At 30.1% G+C, this 27,924-nt stretch overlaps 2 protein-coding genes across 3 annotated transcripts; one reads left to right on the top strand and one right to left on the bottom strand.

The window, feature by feature from the left end:
• The first annotated feature begins 382 nt into the window (after nt 1–382).
• Nucleotides 383–16,659, top strand: LOC137922827 (PC4 and SFRS1-interacting protein-like). Of its 2 annotated transcripts, none has more exons than XM_068765914.1 (15): nt 383–671; nt 3,108–3,163; nt 3,908–4,067; nt 4,846–4,962; nt 7,759–7,934; nt 9,384–9,570; nt 10,074–10,110; nt 12,427–12,591; nt 13,018–13,119; nt 13,616–13,750; nt 14,260–14,441; nt 14,746–14,872; nt 14,971–15,081; nt 15,261–15,664; nt 15,907–16,659. In XM_068765914.1, the coding sequence occupies exons 1-15, from the start codon at nt 585–587 to the stop codon at nt 15,970–15,972; spliced, it is 2,112 nt and encodes a 703-aa protein (XP_068622015.1). In that variant the 5' UTR covers nt 383–584; the 3' UTR covers nt 15,973–16,659. The 2 variants fall into 2 exon arrangements, with proteins under 2 accessions (XP_068622015.1, XP_068622014.1); XM_068765913.1 differs by having other exon boundaries at nt 7,756–7,934.
• A 2,573-nt stretch (nt 16,660–19,232) lies between these two features.
• LOC137922872 (translation machinery-associated protein 7 homolog) lies at nt 19,233–24,095 on the bottom strand. The gene is made up of 3 exons (XM_068765965.1): nt 23,985–24,095; nt 19,859–19,981; nt 19,233–19,564 (listed from the first exon to the last, which is right to left on the bottom strand). The coding sequence occupies exons 2-3, from the start codon at nt 19,979–19,981 to the stop codon at nt 19,493–19,495; spliced, it is 195 nt and encodes a 64-aa protein (XP_068622066.1). The 5' UTR covers nt 23,985–24,095; the 3' UTR covers nt 19,233–19,492.
• Between the last annotated feature and the right edge of the window lie 3,829 nt (nt 24,096–27,924).

Here is a 27,924-nt window from a genome sequence, read left to right as displayed (position 1 = left end):
TTCTTCTATCTTTTAATAATATGCAAATAGAACTATGTTCCAGTTTGAAGACTATTAAAATTAGCGAAGTTATTAAGCAAAACATGAGTAATATTATCTGTCTGAAAGAAATAAATCTGAGGCACCGGTCTGATTAGCACAGGCTGTTTTCCATCAAATTATTAATTTATTTATTTATTATTATTTATACTGGAATTAAAGCATAGAAAAATACAGCATTAAATTTTTGTTATATATAAAAAGGTTTTGAGTTCAAGAAAAATTCTTAATAGTTTTTTATATAAAGCTATTTGAAAAGTAAAATGGATTATAAAATCATAATTGTGAGAATTAAGAGCAACACTGTAAACGCCATGTTTATTTCTTTTCTTTCCGTCATTCGTTGCCGCGGTAAGAGATCTTTTTAAGGTTATTTTTTACCTCGGCGTCTATGTTAATATACATAAAAACAAATTTATTGAAATCTTGAACATTTTATACTTATTCCAATAAAGTGCATCAAACATAAAGTGTTTTAAATACTGTCTTGCAGTATATCGTAGGTAGCAGCAGTCGTTGTCAGGAATACAGTGTAGCGGGATTAAATGAAGATGGGTAAAAAAGTTAGAGAATATAAGTCCGGGGACTTTATATTTGCCAAAGTAAAAGGTTACCCAGCATGGCCAGCTCGCGTAAGTATCGACTTAGTGTTTGTGTTAAAACCTTATTGCTCTTTGTTATCGTAATGTCTACGAATTAATTCCTTTGCGCGGGAAGACATGACGCCTGACGCTTTCCCAAGCAGACTGATATCATGTTTTGAATATTTTCATTTTAACTTTATTTATTCTGTAAAAAAGTATTAAGAACGTTGTAAAGTTGTAAATTGATATAAAACATAGTCATCATAAACTATAAAATGATATAAGTATTACATAAATTAGGTAACCTATTTCTTATCTTATATACATAGCGTTATTTTTCAATATTTCGATAAGTGGTTATTGAACATACTCTTTAAAACAGAGAATATAATAAAAAGAAACAAACATTTGTACAAAATTGAATGCAAAAGTTTTTAATTATTTATTCTTGGTCTGTTATTTAACTACTTGAAAGAGAAACTAAAAACACACCTTGAATGAATTTGATTTTTTTTATTAAAAATCATGTACATTATTAGATCAACATATTTCATGTTAAACAAGAGTGTCTGAGTAGACAAACAAATTTCATTATTTTGGTAGTATAAAAATTTTAAAATGTAGATTGTAACTATACTATTTCACTGGTCAGTGAAACAACTGATATATTTTTAATTTAATAATGCAATGTATTATTAAGTATTTAATGTTGGAATATGTACAAATAGATTGGCATTAATTTCTTCTATTATGTACAGCATCAATCATATGCTATAATCCACATTGTACAAAGATATCTCTCTCCTTTTTATAGTTCTGGTAAACCAGTCATAGTCATTGGCTTATAGCCTAGCTTTTTACACCTCACACCACATCTCTCTTACTTAGGCTTTAAATACATACACATAACAAGGATTTTGTTAAAAGATTTTCTTAATACAAAAGGTTTTGCCATATATTTATATTAATCTATTGACTGTTTGTAAATTATCAATGATGTCTTACTGTTGGATTCATACACTGTATATTCAGGTCGGCCTATGTATGGTGGCCTTGAATTTTAAGTAACTTTAAATGTTTATTAGTCTACCGATTCCTTCATTTACACCGGAATAAGTTATTTGGCAAACCCACATAAAATAATATCACTGATTTTGTTTTGAGGAACCTTGTTGAGCAAATCCACCTCTTAGTGTTTTGAGTTTAGACTTTTATTTAAGTAAAACATCTAAAAATCCTAAACTTAAACTGTAAAAGCTTTAAAGGCATGAATGTATAGTTTTTTTGATAATAATTAGTGTATGGTGCATCCTATCTAAATATCAATGGTTTTAGAAATAATTGATAACATAATTTAAATTATACAACTTGGTCAAAATATAAAGTAAAACTTGTTTTTTATTAAATTACCCTACTTCTGTAAAATATTAATAAAGGTCTTATTAGTACCGTGCTTCAACTTCAGCATATATGTCTATATAAAGAAGAAAAATAATTAATGTAAATTCTAGAATAATCACTTTACATAAAAATATGTTTCAATACCTATTTAATAAAATTCTATTTTAATGTCATTAAAACTATTAAGTTTTTAAACTTATAGCTTTTTACCCAGTATGTATTATTATGTTTTTAAAAATCATTAACTCATAAACCATGTAAAGTGAAATTGTGAAAAAAATGTACTATATAAATGAAGAACAAGAAAATTCTTTTTTACTTTCTCAGTTATGTAACAACTTCTTATGAGTAGAAAAAGTTCTTATTTTAATTGCATAGCTTAAACTGGTATTTTCAATAACGTTAGTTTATACTCTGTACAAAATATTATTTAAATGTATGTTTTATTTTGGTTAGCTCATTTTTTTCTAATAAGACAGCTATGTAACAAAAAAATTATAGTTGCCTTTTTTTAGAGTACTTTTTTCCTAAAAAAATATTTATTGAATTGATATCATTATTTATTTATTTTTAAGGCACTACGATAATGTATATAATAAAAATATTAATTGAATTGATATCATTATTTGTTTATTTTGATGGCACTACAACAATATAAATAATAAATATATTAATTGAATTGATATAATTATTTATTTATTTATTTTGAAGGCACTACAGCAATGTAAATAAGCATATACAAAAATCTTAAAAACTAGTGCATATGGTGCTATTTAAAAACAGATTAGCACAACTATATAAATTCAGATACAGAAAAAATATCCTAATTTAAATTATAAATATAGGAATAATAAAAACTAAAAAAACGGTATTTAAATAATATAGACTATGTAATAAATAGAAGCCTTTAATAAAGGCTATTAAATTTTTTTGTCTAAAATTTATTTTTTAGTTAACTTTTTCCTTTAAGATATGTAGGTAAAAAATTATATGTTATTGACTTAAATAGAATATTTAAAATAAAATATGAAATGTATAAATGTATGTGCATAAGATTTATTATCTTTACCTCTTGCTTTGTAGGTACAAAGGATGAATGGAAAAAAATATTTTGTTTATTTTTATGGGACTGGCGAAACGTAAGTTTTAAACTAAATTTTTTTATAATTAAAAATTATACTAGCAATGCTTTGTTATGTTTATGAGTATTAAAGTAGTGCGAGTTTAATATTACGAAAGAGTCTTGTTTAGAAACGGCAAAGATATTTGAAGACTAGATGCAGGTTGCTTCCTATCAGTCCACTAGTGTGGATATACTAGGGCTGAAATGGCGACGGTGATGATGAAAGAGGTTTTGGTACATCACACCATGTGACACTGTAAATGCCAATTGGTTTATATCATTTGTTTTCTATGTTATTAAGTGAATTTTCTCATAATTTTGTTGGTTTTTAAACAATTTCAACAAGATCAGAAGATAATATATTTGTACTTATTTGATGATTGGTCAACCTGCACATCATAGTGGTGATAAACCTTATTTTGTACTATGTACAACTTTTGATCCATGCTGGTCTTTAAATGTGAGATGGTAGCTCAATGTCTATTTATTAATGTTATATTGGCACTAACTATTACATTGTCATCCCAAAATCCTGTAATAAATTTTGTCAAAATGAATGCATTTGTTATAATAACCTAGCAAAAGAATCATTCCTTTAAGAATGTTATGTAGTTTTTCTTTAATAATTGTAATGCATACTTTATGCTTCTACACTATGTGGTATTAATTCTCTTTTGTGTCTTTTATTACTTTGATTCTTATTTTTAACATATATAGTAAAAACTTTTAATGAATGTTTATAAACTAAATGTATTTTCAGAGCAAACCTTCCTCCAAACATGATCTTTGACTATGCTGAAAATAAAGATAAATTCTTGACAAAAACTGTGAAAAGGAAAGATTTTAATCTGGGTGTTAAGCAGATTGAATATGATTTTGCAAATAATGTGCCAGTCGAGCAAGTTGTAGCAGGATTACAGGTAACTATGATATTTTTGGCTTTAATAATACAGTTTTTTTTATATAATACATAGCTGAAGTTACATTGATATTGCAAATAAATCTTCGAAAATATGTAGCACCATTACTACTATTATTTATGAATTTAATTTAGACAGCTTGTATCTTATTAATCAAGAACATTCTGGAATAGTTAGAAATTTACTTGCTTTACATAAAAAAATTAAACACAATAGCTACAGAAGGTTCATTAAAATGTACAATAGACTTAAGTTTTTTTATTGTCAGTGTATTACATGCTTTTTTAGTTTACAAAACAATTATTAAGATGTATTTTTTTTAATAAAATTATTAACCTTGTATATTATTTTCTTATAAGATTGCTATGTATTAGCTTAATTACAGATAAAAAATCATAATTATTCAAAGTTTTAGGATGCTTTTTATTATTTTTATGTTAGGTATTTGTTATTCCTTATTGTATATGCATATTTATGTTAATAGTGTAATTGGAATTTTTTTGCTTGAAATTTATTTTTTATTTAAGTTTTTGTAAAAATTTACATGTAGAACAAGTATTGAAACTTGTAGACTCAATCAAAGTTTTTTCTATTTTTAATATTTACACACCTTCAGTGTACAATTTACAACAAAATTATTAATAAAGGCTAAACTTAATAGTTTATTATATATTAACAATCTATTAAAAATATATTATTATATCAATTTATGTATTATTACCTCCACAATTACATAAAAAGTAACTAGAAAGTGTTAATGAGATGTTTTTATCCATAGTTGCAAGAACAAACCGATCTCAATGATACAGGGAATGAATCCGCTGTAAATAATACATTAGACGAAACTACAACAGGAGAAGCTGATACGACTGCAAATGACTCTTCTATGGAAGACGTAAGTTTAATGAGTTTACTTTTTATTATCTTATTTTCTCTTTAATAACTTGCAATAGGTTGTCTAATAGATGCAGCCCATTTTCAGAAGGTCTTGCTGGAAATACATAGGGGAGGCCCATGTCCAGCATAATGTAGACCATCCTACAGCTGGAATGATTAGTCATTAATTATGAAATTTGTTAGTGAAAATAGTATTGTGATGCACATTTTGATAAACAATCATTAACATTAACAAAGCTAAACCATAGCAAAAAAACATCAAAAAACAAACTTTTTTTAAGTTGTATAACTTCGAACAAAAACTTAGTGTTTTTATTATCTACATCAAATTTTTAAGAAAACATCACTTATGAATTACATCAACATGTTAATAATTAAAGTATTAACTTTTATTTATGTTAAGATAAAATTGTGGTTGCTTATTAAACATAATAAATATTATATACAAAACAGATAATAATTTAAATGGTTCATAGTATTTTTTTTATCAATCAATAAATATAAAATGAAACTGTAAATACTGTAAGACATTAATAATAGTTAATTAGTTTTTGATAAGTCTGGATGCAATGATCAGTGGCAGTTCAACGGTGTAAGACTGTGACTTGCGATGGTAGATCGTGTGTTCGATTCCTGGGTTAAGACTCTATATATTCTCACTTTCTGCATTAAACACACAGGTTTGCCACTGCTAACAAACAAGTTTCCAGAGAATGGGTAAATCCCTCCCATAGATATCTTTGGGGGAGGCCTGCGCCTTGCAGTGGGAGTCGTCTATGGGCTGAAACAACAATAAATAGATAGTGCATAGTAATTGTTAATGTTAAATTTAGGTTATTAAACATTTAAAAAATAATGACTATTTCAGTTAAATGATTGTAATGTACTGTATGTTATAATCACAATATATCATATATTTATAGGAATAACACATTTTTTTTACACATTTTGCTTCAGTATACAAGTTGTTTACTTCTCAGTTATTGGATTTGGTAACAAAGAGCATAGTTTTAGGCTACTAAGCTCACAAACCGATCCATACAGTGAATAATTTCCAGCCAAAATTTTTACTGTAAGACGGTATAAATTTGTCGAAGAAACTGACACCTTTACAACTTTAGATGTCAATATTTTAAATAAATACTGTTAGAATGTAAAAATTTTTGGTATTTTTATCTTTTTATTTTTATTACTTTATCAGCGGTACTGCATACCAGAAATTTTATTTTAGTTTGATACACACGTCTCTGATGGGAAAGAATTAGCGATGCTCAATAAGTCGACTATTTGACTTTCAATTGATAATATTATAATAACTAAAGTTTATTATTACTATATTATATAATAAATACACTTTAGTTTTGTCATATCAGTATATGTATTAAAATATAACAGGTTGTCAAATATCTCCCTTCCGCTTTTTTGCTCTTTATTCAATGCTTTATAAAAAGTGTTACAGTGATCGGATTTAGTTCAAATATGCGCCGTTTTGTTCGATAATCTGTTTCCATCTAGACGGCAACTTCATAATACCTCCCTCGTAGAAGCCCCCCTCCTCATTTGCGAAGAACTCGGACAGCCACTTTTCACAAACCTCTTTTGAGTTCAACTTTACACCACCAAGGGCGTTCGCCATGGACAGGAACAGGTGGTAATCACTTGGCGCTATGTCCGGGCTATATGGTGGATGTGATAAAACCTCCCATCCGAGCTCCCGTAGCTTCTGACGAGTCATCAACGAAGTGTGTGGTCTGGCGTTGTCCTGGTGGAACACTACACCCTTCCTGTTGGCCCATGGACATCTGGACGCTTCTGGTCGATCGCCTGCTTCAAGCGGTCCAGTTGTTCGCAGTAGATGGTAGAATTAAGCGTCTGGCCATATGGGAGCAGCTCATAGTGGATGATTCCCTTCTAATCCCACCAAACACACAGCAAAACCTTCCTGGCCGTCAATCCCGGCTTGGCCACTGTTTGGGACGATTCACCGGCCTTCGACCACGACCGTTTTCGCTTGATATTATCGTATGTGATCCATTTTTCGTCGCCAGTCACCATCCGCTTCAAGAATGGGTCGAGTTCGTTCAGTTTCAGCAGCATATCGCAGGCGTTGATTCGGTCCAGAAGGTTTTTTTGCGTCAAATCATGCGGCACCCAAACATCAAGCTTTTTTTTGTATCCAGCCTTCTGCAGATGGTTTAAAATGGTTTGGTGACTAACTCCCATCTCCTGGGCGATGTCACGAGATGCCACATGCCGGTCTAACTCGATGTAGTCCATGATTTGATCGGTATTTGTCGTCATAGGTCTTCCGCCGGCTGGCTTATCTATGGTGTCGTTTTCGCCGGCTCTGAATCGTCGAAACCATTCCTCCGCGGTTCGAAGTAATAGAGTACCATCTCCCAAAACACCATTAACCTCACGGAACGTTTCTCTAGCGGAGTTGCCTTTAACGAAGGAAAACTTTAAAATAGCGCGAATTTCGGCGTTAGTGAACTCCATGTTTACACGTCTATAACTGTTGAACGCAATATCCAAACTAATCATGCATAGCGTCGTTTTGTAGGTTATGTCAAGACCTTTCAAATTATGTATAGTATTGCCAGATACGAGCTCTGTAGCGCTTTGTACATAGCCGCGAAATTCAAAAGACAAAAAGGCGGAAGGGAGATACTTGACAACCTTTTATATACAAGATCCAGAAATGTTGAAACTTATTGCAATAAATGAGAAATTTGACATATTATATACAATTTTAATAATTTTTAAATAACAGAAATAATTGTTTTGTTAGAAGGGGCGCAAGTCAACTGCTAAGGTTCCTTCCACTCCGGCTAAACCAGTAAAAGAACCTAAGACCCCACGAGGAAAGGCGAAGAAAGATGAGCATAGAGAGGACGACGAGGAAAAGAAAGAAGAAAAGAAAGAGGAGGAGATAATTAGTAGAAGTGGAAGAAAAATACGACCGAAAAGGTAGTGCAATAATTTTTACCTGTTTTACTGTCTGTCGATTTTTCATTTTTGACAATTATCAATTCCGATATTGGGTTATATTTAAGTGAAATAAATTTTATACAATTTTGTCCACATTAAAAAGAATTGTTGAGTGTATAATAAAATTCTTTGAAAGCCTATTTGAATCGAAAACGTTTGTAAATCTATTTCAATTAAAAAAAAAATTCCTACTCCACTAAGTTTTTGAAACATGGACTTGAAAGAATAACATTGATTAAATGAGACAAAATCAAGGTTTTTTAAGTCCAAACAAAAAGAACGTCACTAGCCGAAACGTGTTCTATGAGTTCAAAGTCACGTTTGCGATTGTGACGTACAGTCAATTTGCAATGTGTCGCTAAATGAAGTTTCTATGAAATATTAAATGTGTTCCCTTTCATTATAAATGGATCACGGAATGCTAAAAATTAATAATGATTTAGTTATTTATTTAGAAAACCACATCAGAAGCAGGTTCATTAAAAAATAACTATTAAAAATCTGATGAACCTACTTATTTAAGGTGTGTACAAAATTAACAATGTTTATGTTATACTTATGTAAATAAGTGGGAAAAGTCGGTTAAGGTCTATTATAGGCTACAGTCAATTGTATACACAAATATATACAACGTACACAACAAAAGTAAAATCGTAACTCAACTATATCTAGCTAATGTGTCAATGTTTTGTGACTTAATGCATTAATTTTTGTATAAAACATACAATAAATATTTTCTTTTTTTAAACATAAATTATAAGATAAAAAAAGTTGAGCGGTGTATAATTTTCATATCTTTATCTAGAATTTGGTAATATACACGAAAATTATATGATACGTATGTTTATATGTTATAAACAAATCTAAACTGAGCATCAAAGTTGGAGGTGGCCTTTGTCAATTACTGTCTTATAGGAAGTCAATGCTTTTAAACTTGTGCTTGAAGAAAATATTATATGTGTAATCTTGTCCTGCTTGAACAAAGGCTATTAATATTGTTAATCATTTAAAAACAGATTAATCAAGCTTCAAAGTTACATATTTTTTAGAAGTATTTATTGTCAAGGGGCAAGCTTTCTTCTCGACAATCGAGTAGTGACACCATAACCAAGAAAATCGTAACCGTCATAATCTCTCAAAGAAGTTGAACACTCAATTTTTGTTTAGTAGTTAAATTATGTTTTTATCATTATTTTATATGGTATAATAACTCGATAAATATATTAGAAGGCGTCATAAAATATTTTTATCGAAATGAAAGGATATCTTGTCAATGTTTGGACTTACTATTACCTCTATGAAAATATGAAATGTCCTGCGCCCACCAGAGGGCGTTACTGCTTCCATATGTATAGAAACGTATAGGAAGACATAAAAGTACTAAATGTACAATTTGCCCAAATAAATAATAATTTTTTTTTTACTCAGGTATATTGATGAACAGACTGAAGAAAATGCAACACTACCATCGCCCGCACCAAAGAAACGTAGAGGGGTTTCTCCCGCTATTGAAAAAGAGAAGGAATTGGAAAAGGATAAGGAGAAAACTAAATCCGACGTGGCACCAGCAAAGGATAAAACTGAGAAATATAAACATTTTAATGCTGTTACACAAGTAAATAATAAATTCAATCTTAAACCATAAATACATGCAAAATAAAATATAATAAAATAATAAATAATGCAAAATGTCTATATTAAGTTGTAACTAATTTTATTGAAAAGCTTATATGTTTGTAAACAAATGTTTATGACTACAGATATAAAATAACCTTTTACATAATTTACAATTTAAAAAATAACTCGACATAGTCGTACATATAAATTCAAAATAAATATTTTACAATTTTGTTCATAATTTATTGGTTCTACCAATGAACGGTATTCATTTACGATATATCCAAAAACTATTTAATTATTAGCTAGCAAATGCTTTTTTAACAGCTTATATTAGCAATAAAATATACCAAAAAAAATGTTTTCACTAAAATTTTATATATTTTATGTCAGCTTGACAAATCGAATTGTAGTAAAATAATTAATCTCATAGATATAGAAGAGGTAAATATTTTTAATACATGTAAAATATATTTAATCTTTTATTTATAATTGTTGTAGATGGAATTAGAAGACTTGAAGGAGCCATTTTCTCAAGGTAAGAAGTTATATTTGTATTACTGCCTTAAAAACAACATCAATATTTTTATGATAGATACTGAAGATAAAAAAGGTTGAAAAATTTATAGTCATGATTATTACTTTCATAGATGGCATTTTAGATCGCTTTAATTATTTTTACATTTTTCATAAGACTTTGTCAGCTTTCTCATGTTTCTCACTATTAATAGTTGAAATACAAGCGTACTCATAACGAGGAAAATATTCACTTAATTAAAGTTGTCTCAAATAAAACTCGCTCAATCTTTTTCTTCAGTGTTTGGGCCAATGACGCATTTCAACAATCTGGTAATAGGTGTTTCTGAAATGTTTTATTAACTTAGCTCACAGATTTTGTAACTACTGTTCAGTTAAAAAATTAATATGCAGCAAATTCAATGGGATATTAAGCCTAAATTTTAATTTTTGAAATAAGAATATCTAAAATTGCAATGAAACAATGTGAATGATATATTCCGTGTCGCGAAAATTATTAAAAGTTGTCCATTGTATATTTAGTGTTTTATAAATGTGACATTAAAATTAACAAAAAAAAAAAACAAAAACTGCTAATAAGCCGCTAATGTACAGAAAATAAAATAAAAAATCATATTCTTCAAAATACTTGTAGCCTTAAAACTGTCACTTGTTAAAAAAAATGAAGCGCGCCAATTTTTTTAATAAATACTTTGAACAGAAATTTTTTTAAATTTAGAATAAGGTTACCAACCTTTTTGTATTTTTAAACATAGATATTTTAGATATTTGTTTGTGAAAAAAAATATTGGCTGAATATAACTGTCACTAGTTAAAAAAAAATTGTTGCCGCGTAATTTTGACATAACCTAAAGAGTATTAATTTGCTTAATTTAAAAGCAGTTAAAGGGTATCGATTAAATTATTTTCCGATTACAAATTGTGTTTGAAGGATCTTGATAATTTTATATTACAAAAGATAATTTAACTCACTATAACTCGACGTTAATGCAAATACTGAGATAAAATAACAGTCAACAATGTGGCATAGTGATGAAATTTCTCCTAATTTGAGCGCGAATTCAAGTCACAAAAAGAAAAATTTGAAAATATCAAAATTCCGACCACCAATAAAAAAGTGCGCAGTTACAGCCGAAAATAATACAAATAAAATTTTGTTTAGTGATGTAAATAAACAATTACGAGACATAAATCAGCAAATCTCTTTAGATAATACTTCGACTAAAACTAACGAAGTAAATAATTTTGAAAACTCTCTACAAGATGTGAAATGTCATTCAGTAATGAATAATGTTAGTTCAACAAAAAATATTTTCGACAAAAATAGATCACATGAAAAACATCTAGGAAGTATTATATTCAGTTCTCTTAACATTCTTAACGACGAGAAAATGTCCGATGAGCTACAAAGCTCGCAATTGAATGAAAATACAAGTGCTAACATTTTTGCATACAGTCGTAATGCATCCTTTTGCTCTGTAAATTCAGTCGACAAAACGTATATTAATTTAGATTGTGACAGCAACGAAAATTACATAAATAATCCGTCCTACAACTTACCGACAAAAGATAATATTTGTGGGATGTTTGAAATTAATAACAATGAAATGAAATTTGGCCCTATTGCCATGTCTACAAAGTACGGTGACATGGGTTTTAATTTGAAATATTCTGAATATATGAAGAGTGTATCTCATAATGAAGAAGAATATGTTCATAAAACTGAAGAGACTGTTATTAAAATACTGAATATATATCCACAAGAAAATGAAATTTTTACTATGTACAAACTTTAAATTAATTTATAATGATACTTTCGAAAATACATTTATGTAACCAAAAACCTATAGTTGTTTATTCACTATGTACTAAATGACACTGTATTATATTGTTAAAATAAATGGTTCATTTCCTAAACTCACGTTTTTTATAACTTCTATTTTAAATATTTATTATTAGAAATTAAAATTACAAATATATCACAAAAGATGTTAAAAATTAATACAGAGAATAAAAATATAAGAAATTTAGTTTTAAAACGGATGCATTCTTATTATAGTTTGTTAACCAAAAAATAAAATTTACTCAAAACTATATTGGTTTAACTAAAAATTTATTTATGTGAATAAAACAGCACACTGTTATGGTAAATATTTAACAATATTTCATTTCATTCATACATTACATTGTATGTTTTATTATTAACAGTATTAGGTATATCCATTAACATTTTAAAAATTGTTGTGCATAATAATTAAAATGTGCATAATTATTAAAAAAGTAAAAATATGTATTGAATGTGAATTCTTTTTTCCAGAAGAGGCAGACAAAGAAAATATCCTCATTGCTTACATGCCTAATGGCCAATATGTTGGCATAAGGCTTTTCCAATCCCGTCCTACAAGTTTCAAGAATGAATCCAGTAGACTACAATGGGACAAGCAAGCTGCAACAAATGCTGTTACACTTAAAATGCAGTTAGGTATGTACAAATTATTATATAATAAATATAGTATTTACTATTTAATTCTAGTGTATGTTCATTTAAATAATTTTTGTAAAACCTTTAGACATTTTCCAACTAATTATCTCTGCATCACCTTGGGTTGACTTATATGCCTTTAGGCATCTTCTATAAATCCTCCCTTACACAAATTGAAAAGAGAGTAAATAAATAATTAAACAATGAAGGAAATGTGTCCGCATTTTTTATATACATATTTTTAATGAATTTTACACAAGTCTAAATTTAAAGTTAATTTCCATAATATAAAATTTTGCAAGGGTTATCAGTGACTAGTTCTGTAACTAAAAAGAGGAAAAAGGATATTTATACAGTTTTGTCCAGTACATGTTTTTATTGATAATAAGTAAAACACTAGTAATTTTTTTTGTTTCATTGTAACAGAAAGAGGACAAATAACAGCTCAGTCTGTCATAGAGCAACTAGTTATGGACCTCCAATTAAGTGATGAGGAAAAAGCAACATTGGACAAAGAAAGGGAAACTGGTATGATTCATTTTTTATTGCTTTAATTAATGGTAATTTTTTTATTCTTAGACTGTAGAAAATCATCATAACGATTTCAACCATAGGACATCCACTGCGGGGCATAGGACTTTGCTCATAGATATCCGATAACATTGGTAGGAAGCAAACTGCATCCAACATTTTCCCATATCCTCAACAAAGTCCTTTGTCCACTTTGTGAGTGAACATCCTATATTGCAGAATGGCCTCTCCGCTCCACAATCTTAACAAGCCATCTGTTCTATGTGCTATGTGGCCTAGCCACAACCACTACCTGCTAATCGCCTATGGATCTCCTCATTCCTAATACTATTTATTAGATATAACCCATGCATAGGGCTCTCTGGCTTGTTGAGCAATTGTGAATTTGTTAATGAGGTCAGAAGTGAGAAACCACATTTCTGTACCATTGGTAATCACAGACAAAACAATAAATTATACAAAATACAAACAAAATTATCAATTGTTTTTTTAGAAGAAAAAAAATCACGTGTTCAGTTTTTGAAGACTGAAATGAAACTTATAGAACTGGATGCAAAGATAAAGACATGTCTCTGCTTGGAAAAGGCTGACACCGAACTGTGTTTAAAGTTGCTGGATGAACTTATGGGTGAGTAATAGAAGTTTATATATAATAGAAGAAATACTTATTAAATTCCTTCATTGTGTTTATTAGCTATCTAGCGTGATTTAAATGATCTGTTGTCATGAATAATAATCCACATTTACTTAAAAATAAGCTTTATATTTAGTGCACTATGAAACAACTTTAGAAATATGATTAATAATGATTATATATTTATAATTTAATTAGATATTTTCACTGTATTGCTTTGTGGTACACAATATTTTAATTGATTACATACAACTAATATTTTGTTTTGATTTTTTATGTCAGATGCTTGACAAATAAGGCCAGGTGCTTTAAATTACCCTGTGTAATAAAAGAAAGCAGTTAAATTTTCATAGATCTCTTTTTTAATCAATAAAAAAGTAGCCCAATAGGGAAAATAATTTTGATTTTTATGGTTTATAACATGGACAATCTAATTTTATTTATAAATATATATATTCAATGCTGTTTTTGATTCATAATCAATGGTTATTTTTTTAATTTAGAATTGGATGTAAAGCCTCTAATGCTGCTGAAGCACCCAACGTGTTTGGAAACAGTAAAGAGAATGCGTGCATATGTTGGCAATACACCTTCTTGGGACCTCAGTGAGAGTGCAGCTCTGCTTTTTAGCAAACAGGCACACAGAATAAGAAGACAAGCTGACACCCTGTACAAAAATATGAAGGTATAATTAAGTTTACATGTTTTTATTTCATTCAAAATAAAATAAAATTTTATCTGTCATTGACATTGAGATGAGTCTACCTACTGTTTGGTTGATTAATGCCTCAGAGCTCAAAACCGTCTAAAAAAACCCAGCAGGAGGTGTTATTTTTTAAATAAGGCATACATATCTTTCTCGAGATCTTTCCGCCTTAACTTTTAGCATATAAACATTCTTTAGAATCCTATGGTAAAGTAAAAAAGTAATATAACAAATGTTTTGTATTGACTAACTGTAATTTATTAAATATGTATATTTTCAATAGGAACTATTTACAACACCAGAAGGTCTGTCATTTTGGGAATATTTCTCAGAAAGAGTTATACAATTCAAGAAAATTACTTCAAAACTCAATCCTGATGAACTGCTTGAAATGATACATGAACCTATTGGTATGTACCAATTTTATTAATGACTTGAGAACTATTAATCACTATTACTAAAATATTATTGTTTTTATTGGCATTGGTAAATAATTAATAATTTTCAGAGATGTCGACACCAACATCACATACAATGAAGGCATCGGTTGAGGCAGCTAATGAAGAAGAAGCTTTAGAAGATGAGAATGCTGCCGCTGCCAAAAAGAAAGCCCCAATAGGTATTGTCAATTATTATTTACAATTTGTGTTTATATTTTTTGTGAATGCATAAATATTATGTATGAGAAGTAATATTCAGGCAGCAAAATTTTTGGATATTTAAAATCTTTTTATTTTGATTTCTGATAATTTATTTGTCAATTTATGCCAATTTTTATTTTAAAATAATGTGTTTCAGCGAAAACCAAAAAAACGAATGGCACATCAAAGCCTTCTCTGAAAAGACAATCATCAAGAAAACAGCAGCAAGAAGAAAAAGAACCAACAAAAACAACAGATGATAACAACACTGAGGAAACGACAAAAGAGACAGAAGAACAAAATAAGGAAGTAAGTGCTGAAGAAGATAAAACTACAGAAGAACCAATCGATAATATGGCAGAAGAATCACAGGATTCAGCAGAAAATAATGAAACAGAGAATGTGGATGAAATTACAGAAAAGAGTCCGAGTCCAAATGTTATTGAGGGTGATAAGAGTGCTCAACAGAGTACAGAGGAAACTGCTGATGAAACTCCAGAAGAAGGAAAAGAAAAGGAAAAACAGGATGTTGATGAACCCCGAGCAAAGAGATCAAGAGAGGTATGTGTGCATAAATTTTTATTGGTTTAAAAGACTATAACTTATACTTACACAAAATCAGGTGTTAAAGCAGGCGCCAGCAGCTAAACTCAGTAAAAGTTGCATGATCGTCATGACTGTACTCAAGTGTTAGCCAGTAGTACACTCAAAAATTTAAGTTAAATTAATATTGTTTGATAGTAACTTTATAAATATATATTTTTAAGTGAAAAACAAATCAATTATAATTCTTTTTTTTACAGAGTAAGAAGACTGAACCGCCAACACCACAACCAAGGTCGCCTATTAAAAGGAAGGCTAAAGTTTGAACACTTTAAAATAAGACACTACTGTTATCTAAGATATCTCCAACTGGGTTGGACTTGAAATTCTAACATTGCAATGTCAATATATTATATTTAAATTGTTAAATCATTAAAAAAAATATCTTTTTGTATAAAGGTTTAAGGCAAATCCATCACAAAATCACTGTTATAAATTTTTGTCACTAGAAAAAAATCATTACTTGACATGAATAAGGAGGTTAAAGTTAGTTCAACAATAAAAGCAACATTAACTGCCAATAGGCGTTACAATAGAGACTTAACTTTTATAGATTAGGGTAATAATGTAGGTTTATTTCACGAAAATATAGGATACGTTACTCAAAGTACATTTATTTTATTATTTTTATATAGTTAGAACATCGTGTAAATAAAGGAATAATCATATTTTTTTTCTAACATTTTTTTTCCATTTTAGTTTAATGCAATAAGGCAGCAGCGAATGCTGCAAAATTAATTTACTATTTGTATTATATAATATATATACATACACATAAAAAGATTTGTAATATCGCGCTAGTTATAAACATTGTGGCGTGGGTGGGACTGTATTGTATAGTTTGAGGAGTATTTTTGTTATACTTGTAAGGGAAATCCCTATGTTTATAATGACTTATGTTGCAATGACGTGTCTTGTTATGTAGACAAGATTAAAAATAACTTTTAAATATATTATTGCTATTTTATTTCATTAAATTTTTATATGTTAAGCTATATTAGTTATTTTACCCAACTGAAGAAACAATAATTTTAGTATTCCTGCTGTTTAATTCATACTTAAAATCAACCAACTAAATAATAAAATAAAAATTAATTTGTAAAATCCATTTTTAATAATCGAATACTATTTTTATTGTTGTTTTATTTGAAAGTCTTTGCGATATCGTCTATTATGCCGAGGATACATTGTTACTATTTTCTTTTCTGACTCGATTGCTTCTTTCACTGAAACACCATATAGATTTTAAAGCTAGTGAAATACTTAAAGAATGTAAGAATAAAATATTGCGTCATTTTATTAAATAAAATTAAACATGTTTGTAAGTGGTTGGCCAATCTATGGAATAATTTCTAGTGAATCTGGTATTCAATATAAGATAGATTTAAATCCCTTCACAAGGGATATGATCGCTCTTTGTAAATTTTATGCATTTATATCTTTGATGGAGAAAAGTAAGAAGGATTCATTCTGAAAAGTGCAATTCTAAATCTGTGTATTTAAACCATACCTCATTGCTGGACAGTGTTAAACGTGCTCTTTGACGAGTCATTGCTTACAAAAGCGTGACGAACTTTTGTAATGAATAAAAGAGAAAGAGATGATTATAACGTGTGTCAACAACGTTAAAGAAATTAGAGGATACGTTTGCACGCAGGAAATTTTTTAAAAGTAACTTATTCGTGTATTTATTTATCGTTTATTCTCCTTTGGTTTTCGATTTTTTCGCCATAGTTTACAGAGTCAGATTAAACAGGAATCAGAGTGATAAATATAAACAATTGTAAGAGCAAAAGGAGTTCGCACCGTGCGAACGACAGATGCACGTAAACACATCCTTATCTTTTTATGACTAACCAATGAGAAAGGTTATGAATTTTCTGGTATTAACACTGTCCGATAAAAATATAGCATAGTTAAATACAAAATATAACATACCATATTTATCGGTTTCATATGCGCAATGTCGGAGGATCAGAGCCGCTGTATCAAATCCATTACATTCTTTTAAGCTCAGTCTTTTCTTTAAAAAAGGTACTCCCAGATTATTAATTATTTTAGTTCGAAATAAATTTATGTAACTATCACCTTCAGGTATTACGGCATTTAATCTATTATAATTTTCCCTAAAATTATAATGGCAAAAGGTATTTCCATCTATGTTACTTAAAGCTTCGAAAGTGTTACGAGGAAATTGTAAAGGTGAGTATTCAATGTCTTTGTTGTTTTCCATTGTTCCACAACAATCGTTGCAATTAAAAAGTTTAGCTTCATTCTCGTCAATTATTTCAAAATCAGAGGAATGATATCCGCTACAAGTAGACTCTGATATAATAGATGAAGTTTCTTCTTTATCTGTATTTACATCTCTTAGTCCTTTTAAATGAGTACAATCTTTATTAAAATTAATATTTTCTTTTAAATTTGCTAACTCATCATTACTAGGATTATTATCGGAATTTAGATCGTTACATGCTCTACAAATATTTTCGTTTTTTTCTTTAACATCAAGTCTTTTGTTTGTCAAAATGATTGGCATTTTAAGGCTTTCATTAGATAGATAACCTGAATCTAGCCTTGTGAACATATTTTCTAATTCTAAGTCTCTCTTATTTGAGTTTGTGTAATATTCCTTTTTTGTTATACTTGTTTTATCCCAACTGTCATCTGTACTAATTAAAATCCTATTACAGACATTAAGTGAACATTTTTTTAGTGTAGGAGACATCTCTATTACATCAAGAGAATTATTTATCTTTTTGTAACACCACTTTTATACTTTATATAATTAAAAAAAACCTCATGCTAATTGTTTACCGAAGTAGTATTAGTTTCATATACCACGTGATAATTATTGGAAGGTCCAAATTTTCAAGGAATGAAATACGTTTAGCAGTGTGGTTTAAAATCTTCAATTTTAATTCACACGTCAACTCTGATTATCGTATAGCTGTTTTTTTGTGTTTATGTTTAACATAACCTGAAATTCAAAATACATTCAATATATTTATACCATAGAATGGTGCATGGTATTCTTGTAAGTGACAATCTATTCACAAGGATGAAATGAAACGTAACGCAAGCGTACTTCAGTCGGAAAAGTCCGTTATAATTATTGGTCAAATATTGTGCAATACGCATTATTTGATTATAATTACTAATTAGTTGTAATGTAATAATCTATTATTAGTACATTTTATTGCAATTTACTGCCACACAGTTTTGTTGCAATGGTTCTTAACATTAGTAAATATGTCCAAAATTGAGTAGTTTTGTATGTAATGGATACGTACCTTTGCTTAAAATATTCAAAATTAACCAATAATTTAGTTTATAACATAAAAAATATTTAAAAATTGTTCATGTAAAATGTTTTCAAAAAGGGTGGGACAATAGCTTTTTTTTTAATAAACCTCCGAGCCGTTTCGTTCGGGACTTAAAATAAAAAAAACTAATATCTTATTCTCAAAGATAAATTTATTAATCTCAAAATAAAACAAAATATTAAGTGTTAAGTAAATTTAATAATTATAAAATGCAGTTTTAAACATACGAGAATTTTACAGAATCAAAAGCCACTTTAACCGGCAGTGTAAGTTTTATGTTTATTAAAAAAATATAGTAACTTAATAAAATTATGTTTTTTATGTTAACTTTAAAAAAACGTACCCTTTTGTTTTTCTTTAAAAACTTAATACTAGTTTGGGAATAATAGGTAAGAAAAACAGATTTTTAATAAAATAACATTAACCTATACACATATAATTAATGATGTTTATTTGTTGGTCACTTTTTGCCAGATTTCTTTATGCCACCTTGAGTCAGGGGCCCCTTCTGCGTTGCTTTAGCTTTGGCTTCCTGAAAAAAAAAAAGCTGTCAGTTAATTGTTGACAATTTCAAGTATTTACTAGGTTACATGACACAAAATGTGTTTGTTTTACTTATTAACTCTTGTGAAATTTTATTAATGTAACAAAAAAAAACAATAAATAGAATAAGGTAACATTTATCATGTTTTATTATTTAAAATTGTGCCAAAAATCTTAACTTTCTACTTCACAATTTTTTTGTCGAAAGTACTATCTTCAAAAAATTATTGCAACATAAAAACCAATATCTTTGGTTTGTTAATATTAATTATAAGACTTATACCTGCAAAGCTTTTTGTTGTTCTTTTAACTTCTGTTTTAGTGCAACATCATCCTCATCCATTTCTCGCTGTTCTTTTTTTGGCGCCTTGAGGGGCTTCTTTTTTCCACCTTCACGGCCAGACATCTAAAATTAAGGATTTAGTAATTATATCTTTATTAAATAATTTCAGCAAACATTAGAACACTGTAGAAATATATTATGGGACAGTTTTTGTAGTATACTTTAGTGAACTTTTACTACTTATAAAAAAATTAACTCAGTTCAGTATAAATATTTATATGTAAAACTAATTTTGTTAAGATCCTTATATATACATATCTTATATAGTCCTTATATATATATATATATTATATACTATAATTTAGGTCATGGATTTCTAATCTTAGGAGCCTTTACAAAATTACTTTTAATTAAATATTTATACACATGAGGGCAAGATAAAGGCAGTTTTTTATGAAAATACAGGTATGTCATTTTGCCACACATTTGTCACACTTTTGCCTTTAGACTAAGCAAGGTCATCATTGAGAACTTGTGATTTTGCCGGACACAGAGGTATCTTAGCATACAAATTATACTCTATAAAGGAAGGTTCAGAGACTTCTATGTCACAGCAGGAAGAAATCTTCAGGGATTTGTTCAAGGGCTGGCACTGTACGCACTATACAAAGCAAATTTGGAAACTGGTGTCACAATAGCCACATTTGCTGATGACACAGTGATACTTGCCAGTAACAAAGCCCTAAAACAAACATTTAAAGTATTTCAAGGAATGCAAGCTCAGCTCGTCAAAAAGCATTCAACATTTGCTAATTATCCTGAGATTGATTCAGAACAAATAATAACAAAAATTATGTACAAGACTTGACATCTAATTTACATATATACGAGGGTGAATCAAAAAATTTTTGGAATCAATATTAAAAAATGCAAAGATTTAAATAATAATATTTTATTTTTCTACATAATCTCACTACAATGCAATGCATTTAGAATAACGCGTTTCTAACTTCCTTATTCCTTGTGAAAAAAAATTATTTTCTTGACTCTCGAAAAAGTCCTCTACGGCAGCTATAACCGCGTCATTATCGTGAAATTTTGTTCCACGAATTTCCTCTTTTAATTCTGGAAATAAGTGAAAATCACTTGGGGCTAAGTCCGGAGAATATGGTGGGTGGTCAAGGAGATTGTAGCCAGCACAGCGGATTGCGTTGAGCGCAACTTCCGATCGATGAGCAGGAGCGTTATCTTGAAGGAACAACACGCCCAACGACAGTTTTCCACGACGTTTTTCTTTAATCGCTTCACGCACTTTCGGGATTAAATTTGCATAATAGGGTCCAGTAATCGTCTGGCCTTTTGGCATGTAATCAATAAAAAGGATTCCTTCACTATCCCAGAACACAGAGATGGCCTCTGGAAAACTTTGCCAGCGGTAGGAGCAACTCGAAATTTCTTAATGGATGGAGAGGATGGTCGTTTCCAAGACATGCTTTGTCTTTCAGTTTCATGATCAAAATGGTGGACCCACGTTTCATCCATGGTGACAAAACGACGGCAAAAATTATCCGAATCACGCTGGAACATTTCGAGATTACGCTTGGAAATTTCCAAACGTCGCTTTTTGTTTTCGTCGGTTAACATTCGTGGCACCCATCTTGCAGACACTTTTTTGAACCCCAGTGAATCAATTAAAATGGATTGAACGCTACCAAAAGATATCTTTAGGATCTCAGCTATATGTTTTATAGTCATTCTTCTGTCTTCCAAAAGCAGATTCTCAACCTTTTTGACATTTTCTTCTGTAACGGAGGTTGAAGGCCGCCCAGAACGCGGGTCATCTTTACAGCTTGATCTACCTCTTTTAAATTCAGCCACCCAGTACGCAACCATAGAATAGGGTACAGCATCACACCCTCTGCTGAATGTCCAAAAAAATTTCCTTCGTAGACATTTTTTTCAAACTAAGATATTTTATCACCGCACGTAACTCACTTTTATCCATAATTTTGACTTTTTAGCAACTCGTTGCACAAAAAAATTTATTACATGCGAACGAATTGACAAAAACAAGTGACAGTCTGCATAAATATAGTGTGATAGACACTCTTTACTTTGAATATCGAACTTGATCTAAAAAGATTTCATATATATGCACTTCTAAGAACTTTTTGATTCACCCTGGTATAAAGTATTGTTTGAAATGGATTCTAAGTAAATAAAAATGTGTTAATGGGATAATTGTATTTTATTTTTACATATCAGGAGTGAATATGTAAACAATTTAAAAATACTAAGCTTTCAATGCAACCATTCAAGATACCATAAAGTAATTTTAATGGACTTTTAAAAAATTCATAAGTTTATGTTAGCAGTACAAATTATTTACCATTTATTTACATTCAAGATCAAACAAGGTTTATGCCTATTGTGATTTAAAATATTATATTTGTGGATTTGTCTATCAATTTACACCTGGTATGGATATATAAGTTACATCACCATATCATAGTTTTACAGAAGAGTTACAATTGTCAACCTGTTCTGAACTATATGGTTTTTAAAGAAAAAAAATGTTGATTCCGTCTAGGCCCTTCCGAATAGGCTTTGCTAAGCAAAAGATCTTCAAAAGATTTAAAAATGTAATTTTTCTGATGCAAAATGAATGCAATGCTTGGTTTTAGAAAGCAGATTACAGAGACAAGACATGTATTAATACCATTATTTTCTCTGTATAACGCTAAACTAGGTTCGGAAAGTTCATTACTATGAGAAGAATCTGCCAAGAAACTCAATAGTTACTTTTTTTAACACAACTTTAAAAAATATATATGTAAAAATGTTCAGTCACTCAATCTGTAGTGATAAAATAGATTTTAACATGCAAGATCTGCACATATATAAAAATGATACTGTCAATGAAATCAAATAAACATTGGTCAAGTCTTTACAGGAATCTATCAACTTTTGGGTACATTTGTAAGCATTTTTATGCATTAGGTAAATGAAAATTATATGGTACAGAAGATATGAGTGATTGACATAATATTCTTTCAAAAACTTGAAATGTTTCAGATTTATTTAGAAGTGTGGCATTAGAGCGGCACGATGAAAACTAGTAAATGCAGCGTGGATATTAACCTCACTAGGTGGACCAATATCGTAGTTAACCCTTTGTATACATTAGATATCTGAGAGACATCATACAATTTTATCCCAAGAAGCAGATGTAGGGCTTAAGATATCAAACCAAAAATAAACTCTTGGGTAATGGACGTTTGAGAGACATCATTTACATGTTTTTCTTAAGAGCAGATAACGAACTTGCAGTTAGGCACAATTCTGTTCATTCCTTTGTACTTTGTATAGGTCGTAGAAGAGTCAATTACAGTATTTCAGTAAACATTATTTGTGATATATTGGCATTTTATGTCAAAAACACCACATGCAAAGGTTTTTTCAAAAAAATCCACACTTAAGGTGTTATTGTTTCAGGGAGTCACTGGATGCAGGCAGTGCAAGGCAAGAAAATGTTTGAGGGAGCTTCAAGCCTTGCAGTGGGTGTCTCTCTGCTTCCTTGCTTGTTTCAAAATTTTAAAATAATTTATACATATAAATTAGGTTAGTGATGTTGAGAGGAAATATTAATAAGAAAAATATTAGAATAATAAATACCAGGCTAATTGCGAAATATCTAAATATTTCTGTACTTCGTTCTATAGTCAATATAAAAGTATAATATAAAGCGATTAGATCAGGGAAATTATGTTACATAATAATTTTCCTGATTTATAACATATTTATTTTTACTTCAAATCACCTTAATTTATTATCGAAGATGATGAGTGCATAAGCAAACTGATGCAAAGATATTTATATGAATTCTTTTGATGCGCTTTAAAATATATTTGTATCATAAAGTATTATAAAAAGAATTCAATATTTATTTAGCACTCGGCAATAAACGACGTATTATTTCTCATACTACGCCGCTCTGAACGTGTGCGCTTAATTATGAAAGACGTCGGCGTTTAACAAATAACCTATGACCGGATACGAATTCATAACTAAATATTTGTTGTTCTAGCGCTGATAGAAATTTATAAACAGATAATTCAATACTTACTTTCTACAATGATGCTAGTTAAAAAATCTACTTGAAAATTTAACACGAGACCCGGAACAATAATATGACAATGACAGTTTCGACTTCTTTTACGCAATTTGACGTACAAAGTACTATGCATTGCCAGGATTCGTCAAAGTCAAAATGTTGTTTATTAAAATATTGCATAGGTAAGCAATGATTGTGTGTAATAATAAAAAATCCAATTATAATTAAGGATTTAAAAATAAATTACTGATAACTTACTAATTATTTACTTTATAACTTTACATAGTACACGGATTTTTTTACTAGCTGCCGTTTTCATTGAAGCTTTAAGTATTTATCTTGCAATATGTACACAATAAATAAATAATTAAAGAATTAAAATCCTTAGACTAATTTTTCAGTTTTTTGTAAAATTTTCTTTAGGTTTTAAAACTATGTAGAATTTGAGCGTAATAGTTATAAATAAATTAATTAAAAAAATTAAAATCGTTACTATAAAAAATCAGTTTACATAAATTAAACCATAGGTTAATAACCACTGATGATGACAAAATATTTAACCCTCGAAATCTTAGTTTTTATATAAAATGGCATAAACTGGCATCAAATAAAAATAGAAGAGATAGATTAAGTTATAATTACTTCAAAGGAACTCAAAAAATTTAAAAATCGATGTTTTTTGATGAATTATAACAGAGCCTCTGTTACTACAATTACTTTTGGGACCGTTTATTTTTCGCAAACCTATTCTTTTCAATATTTCATTTAAATTTTAATGTATCTTCACCAACATTTCAGTTACATGGGTATTGCGCTTATTCTTTCAGACCGGAGATGCTCTTTTGTCACGATGTGTCAACATTGACGGCAGGCATCAAGTAATTAGTGCGTTCAAAAAGAGTACAAAAACAGCAAACGTCCTTTCAAATTAACCGGGAGCATCCACAATGTGACGAGGTTTCGGAATTCCAACCCGAAAGCAAAAGCGGGGTCGAAATAAAAGGGGATTTGCAGTAAACACGCCGGAGAGACAAATTGCGTTTGAAGGCTTGCGCTTGCTTCCTGCATGCACTTAGTTGCGTCACACGTGCCTTTATACTGGCCGTTGTTACACCATTGCACAATAAGCGATGTTTTAAACCAAACATTATCTCATTAAACATTTTTTTTTTATTTTAGTAAAACTTGTGACCGGAGCTCGGTTTTCACACATTTTTATTTTTGCACCTTTCACTATTTAGCGTCTTTAAGTTTTTTTTTTCAGTTTTTAACTACAATGTTGATGCTACTAAAATAACAGATTAAATTATCACACTTAGAAACTTGGGTGTTTTATTAGTTTATATGCTTATGATATAAGATTATCCTTTAAAACCGTTGATAATTATTTTATTACAGAGATACTGTAGTGAATGTCAACGATATAGTTGAGAATTATAATGTAAAAGAAATGAAAACATAGCGGACCTAGTTTAGCAGATTAAATTAGCAAGTTCAAGTGATAGTGGCATGCAGAATAAAAGCTTTAAGGTTCTGGATTGGAAACCATGTCCCGGCAAACGCAACGCTGGACGTCCACCTTCAAGATGCACAGGTGGCCTTGTTGATGCATTGACTTGATAGCAGTGACCTAGTCGAAGTTCAGCTCTTTGTGTTTTGGCGACTATTGACGGGCCAAGGTCCTCATCAGGGGGCTCTTCAATCGTCAGTGGGAGCAATGTAAGAGCTAGGCTGGCTTTCCATCCGGTTGAATAGTAGTATGTAGTGGCCCGAGGTGTAACTCCACCGGGAGTGATAGAGCTTCGCTACCTCAAAAAAGGTTTTAAACCAAGCGCCTTTAGCGTCTTGCCATTTCGAGCCCGCGGAATCTGTAAATGCCTCTTGGGCTGAAGTGTAATATTGGCCAAGAAAGAAACGGAAATAAGACAGGTATCGCTATGTTTAGTATCTGTCAATATATTTTATGAAGGAAATGCTTAGTGCTGTCGAAAAAAAAATGATATTTGATTACATCCATTACTTCAAGTGTTTCGATAATCGAAACTTAGATTATTTTTAATATGGATAGCCTAGAGAAAGCAATAAATTTTTTTTACGTTTTTCTTCTTCTCGGCTCTATGAAATTAGTAATCAAAATAAATTCCCTTTTAATGTAATTATTACAATATTATTAAACAAAAACATTTAACTAAATCCTATTACTTTACTGCATAGGACGTATGAGTGACAATGAATTTTTCTAACTATTGAATTAAGGATATTTGTGTGCCAGTGGTAGGCGAGCGGTAGAGGATTGGGGCTTGCGATTGTAGGTGGGAGTCGGTTCCTGGGATACTATCTTATAATTCAAATTTTGTGCATCAGTTGTACAGGAATACCACTGTTCACAAACAAGTTTCCAGAGGCAGAATGGTCCTCTGCTTACCATAATGTTATACTGCGATAGCTAACCCCCCTGCCAAGCATGGCGATTATTGTGCATCTTCCTTAGATAGGGGATGGTTTTTACCTAGCAGTTGGCATATATGGGCTGAACTGACGATCACAAAAAAACTACTGAGTTTGTTGTGGCTTCTTCCCAGATCAAGATGTGCATGGCACAGTCACAGCCACGCATTTTACGCTAAAAATATATAGTATATAATGTATGAGTTTATGATATTTTTCTCAGCTATAGTTAATTATAACACTAGCTGCCACATTTGAACCAAGTTATGTTATCGACCAATAGCTAACCTGAGAGACCTGACCGACGTCACACTTAAGCGAAGAAGGAATAATCGTCTTATTGACATTTGACGTCATTTGTGTAACGCCCGTAGTGCATCCGGTTGACAAATGTCGGAATTCATATGCCACATGACTCTGAGAACTCTTCATGATATTATTCTTGCAGGCCAAACAGTCATGTAACTTGTCAATCCAAAAGTTCCGTTTGGAACAGTTGGTTTACTTCATACAACAATTTTTTTACTTTAAGATAGATATATTTTCTGCTCCTAAAGTTTCCTCTATATTTAAAGTGGTGCCAAACGTAATGATCTTATAAATATATTTAGTTATTAAATTACTAAGTAGACTCCTACTGTCCATTATTGTTAATGTTTTTATTAGAATTGATATAAGCATAATGTAAATGAAACAATGTGTGTAAAACACGTATCGGTGTGACTGAGGCCCTTTTTCTGTGTGTCCCGGAAAAATGTACACTGTATTATGCACACTAGTGAAGCGAGACTTTGTTTTATTTTCACAGAGGCTCTTATATCGGTGGATGTGATAAAATACAATGAAACGAAGATGCCACTATTTTAAGAATATTGAAATTTAAATATGTCCCTCGGTTTAAAACTAATAAAATGTTTTGTGTTATGTTTTATGTCTTTTTGTTGTTAAAATTTTATGGAGTATCAATTTATGTTTCATTTTTTAATATTAAAATGTTTAAAAAAGACGATGCTACGTTATTATGTAATAAAGGACTAATCTTCTCCCCGATAAATTTTCTCCCCGTCGCCGTAACAACGATTTTGTAATTGCACTAGTAGAAGAAATGGCGGATATAACTCTAACAACGCCTTATCGTTAATAAAGAAAAACTTGCCAGGTACGTGTCGATATCGTGAGTATGCAACCGGAGAACGGCGTTTGACATGCTGTTTAATTCGGTTCGGTGCTATTTACATCATCCTGGTATAGGTGGAATCTCAGTCTTTGGAAAGAGTTTGCAGAAGTTTCCTAATTGGACCGGGTTATATGTGACTGTATTTTAAACAAGAAGGTTTTGAGTCAAAGTACCGACGTGATTTTTATAGAATTAAGCTGTAGTAGCAGTTGAGCAATTGTAGTCCAGCAGTAGATGACTGAGACTAGCGATCGGGTCGCGGGTTGAATTCCTAGGATACAATCTTATATTATTCACACTCTGTGCAATAATTGTAAAGGATTGCCA

Source organism: Battus philenor, unplaced genomic scaffold, assembly GCF_028537555.1.
Source record: "Battus philenor isolate CCGP_79_NKW_IND1 unplaced genomic scaffold, ilBatPhil1.0.hap1 SCAF_20, whole genome shotgun sequence".
NCBI classification, from domain to species: Eukaryota; Metazoa; Arthropoda; class Insecta; order Lepidoptera; family Papilionidae; genus Battus; species Battus philenor.
This window is presented reverse-complemented; position numbering and strand designations above follow the sequence as displayed.

Coding starts and splice junctions, on each gene's coding strand:
- LOC137922827 (XM_068765913.1), top strand. CDS start 585: ATGAAGATGGGTAAAAAAGTTAGAGAATATAAGTCCGGGGACTTTATA. Junction 672..3,107: donor ACCCAGCATGGCCAGCTCGC/GTAAGTATCGAC, acceptor CTTGCTTTGTAG/GTACAAAGGATGAATGGAAA. Junction 7,935..9,383: donor AGAAAAATACGACCGAAAAG/GTAGTGCAATAA, acceptor TTTTTTACTCAG/GTATATTGATGAACAGACTG.
- LOC137922872 (XM_068765965.1), bottom strand. CDS start 19,981: ATGTCTGGCCGTGAAGGTGGAAAAAAGAAGCCCCTCAAGGCGCCAAAA. Junction 19,565..19,858: donor AACAACAAAAAGCTTTGCAG/GTATAAGTCTTA, acceptor TTTTTTTTTCAG/GAAGCCAAAGCTAAAGCAAC.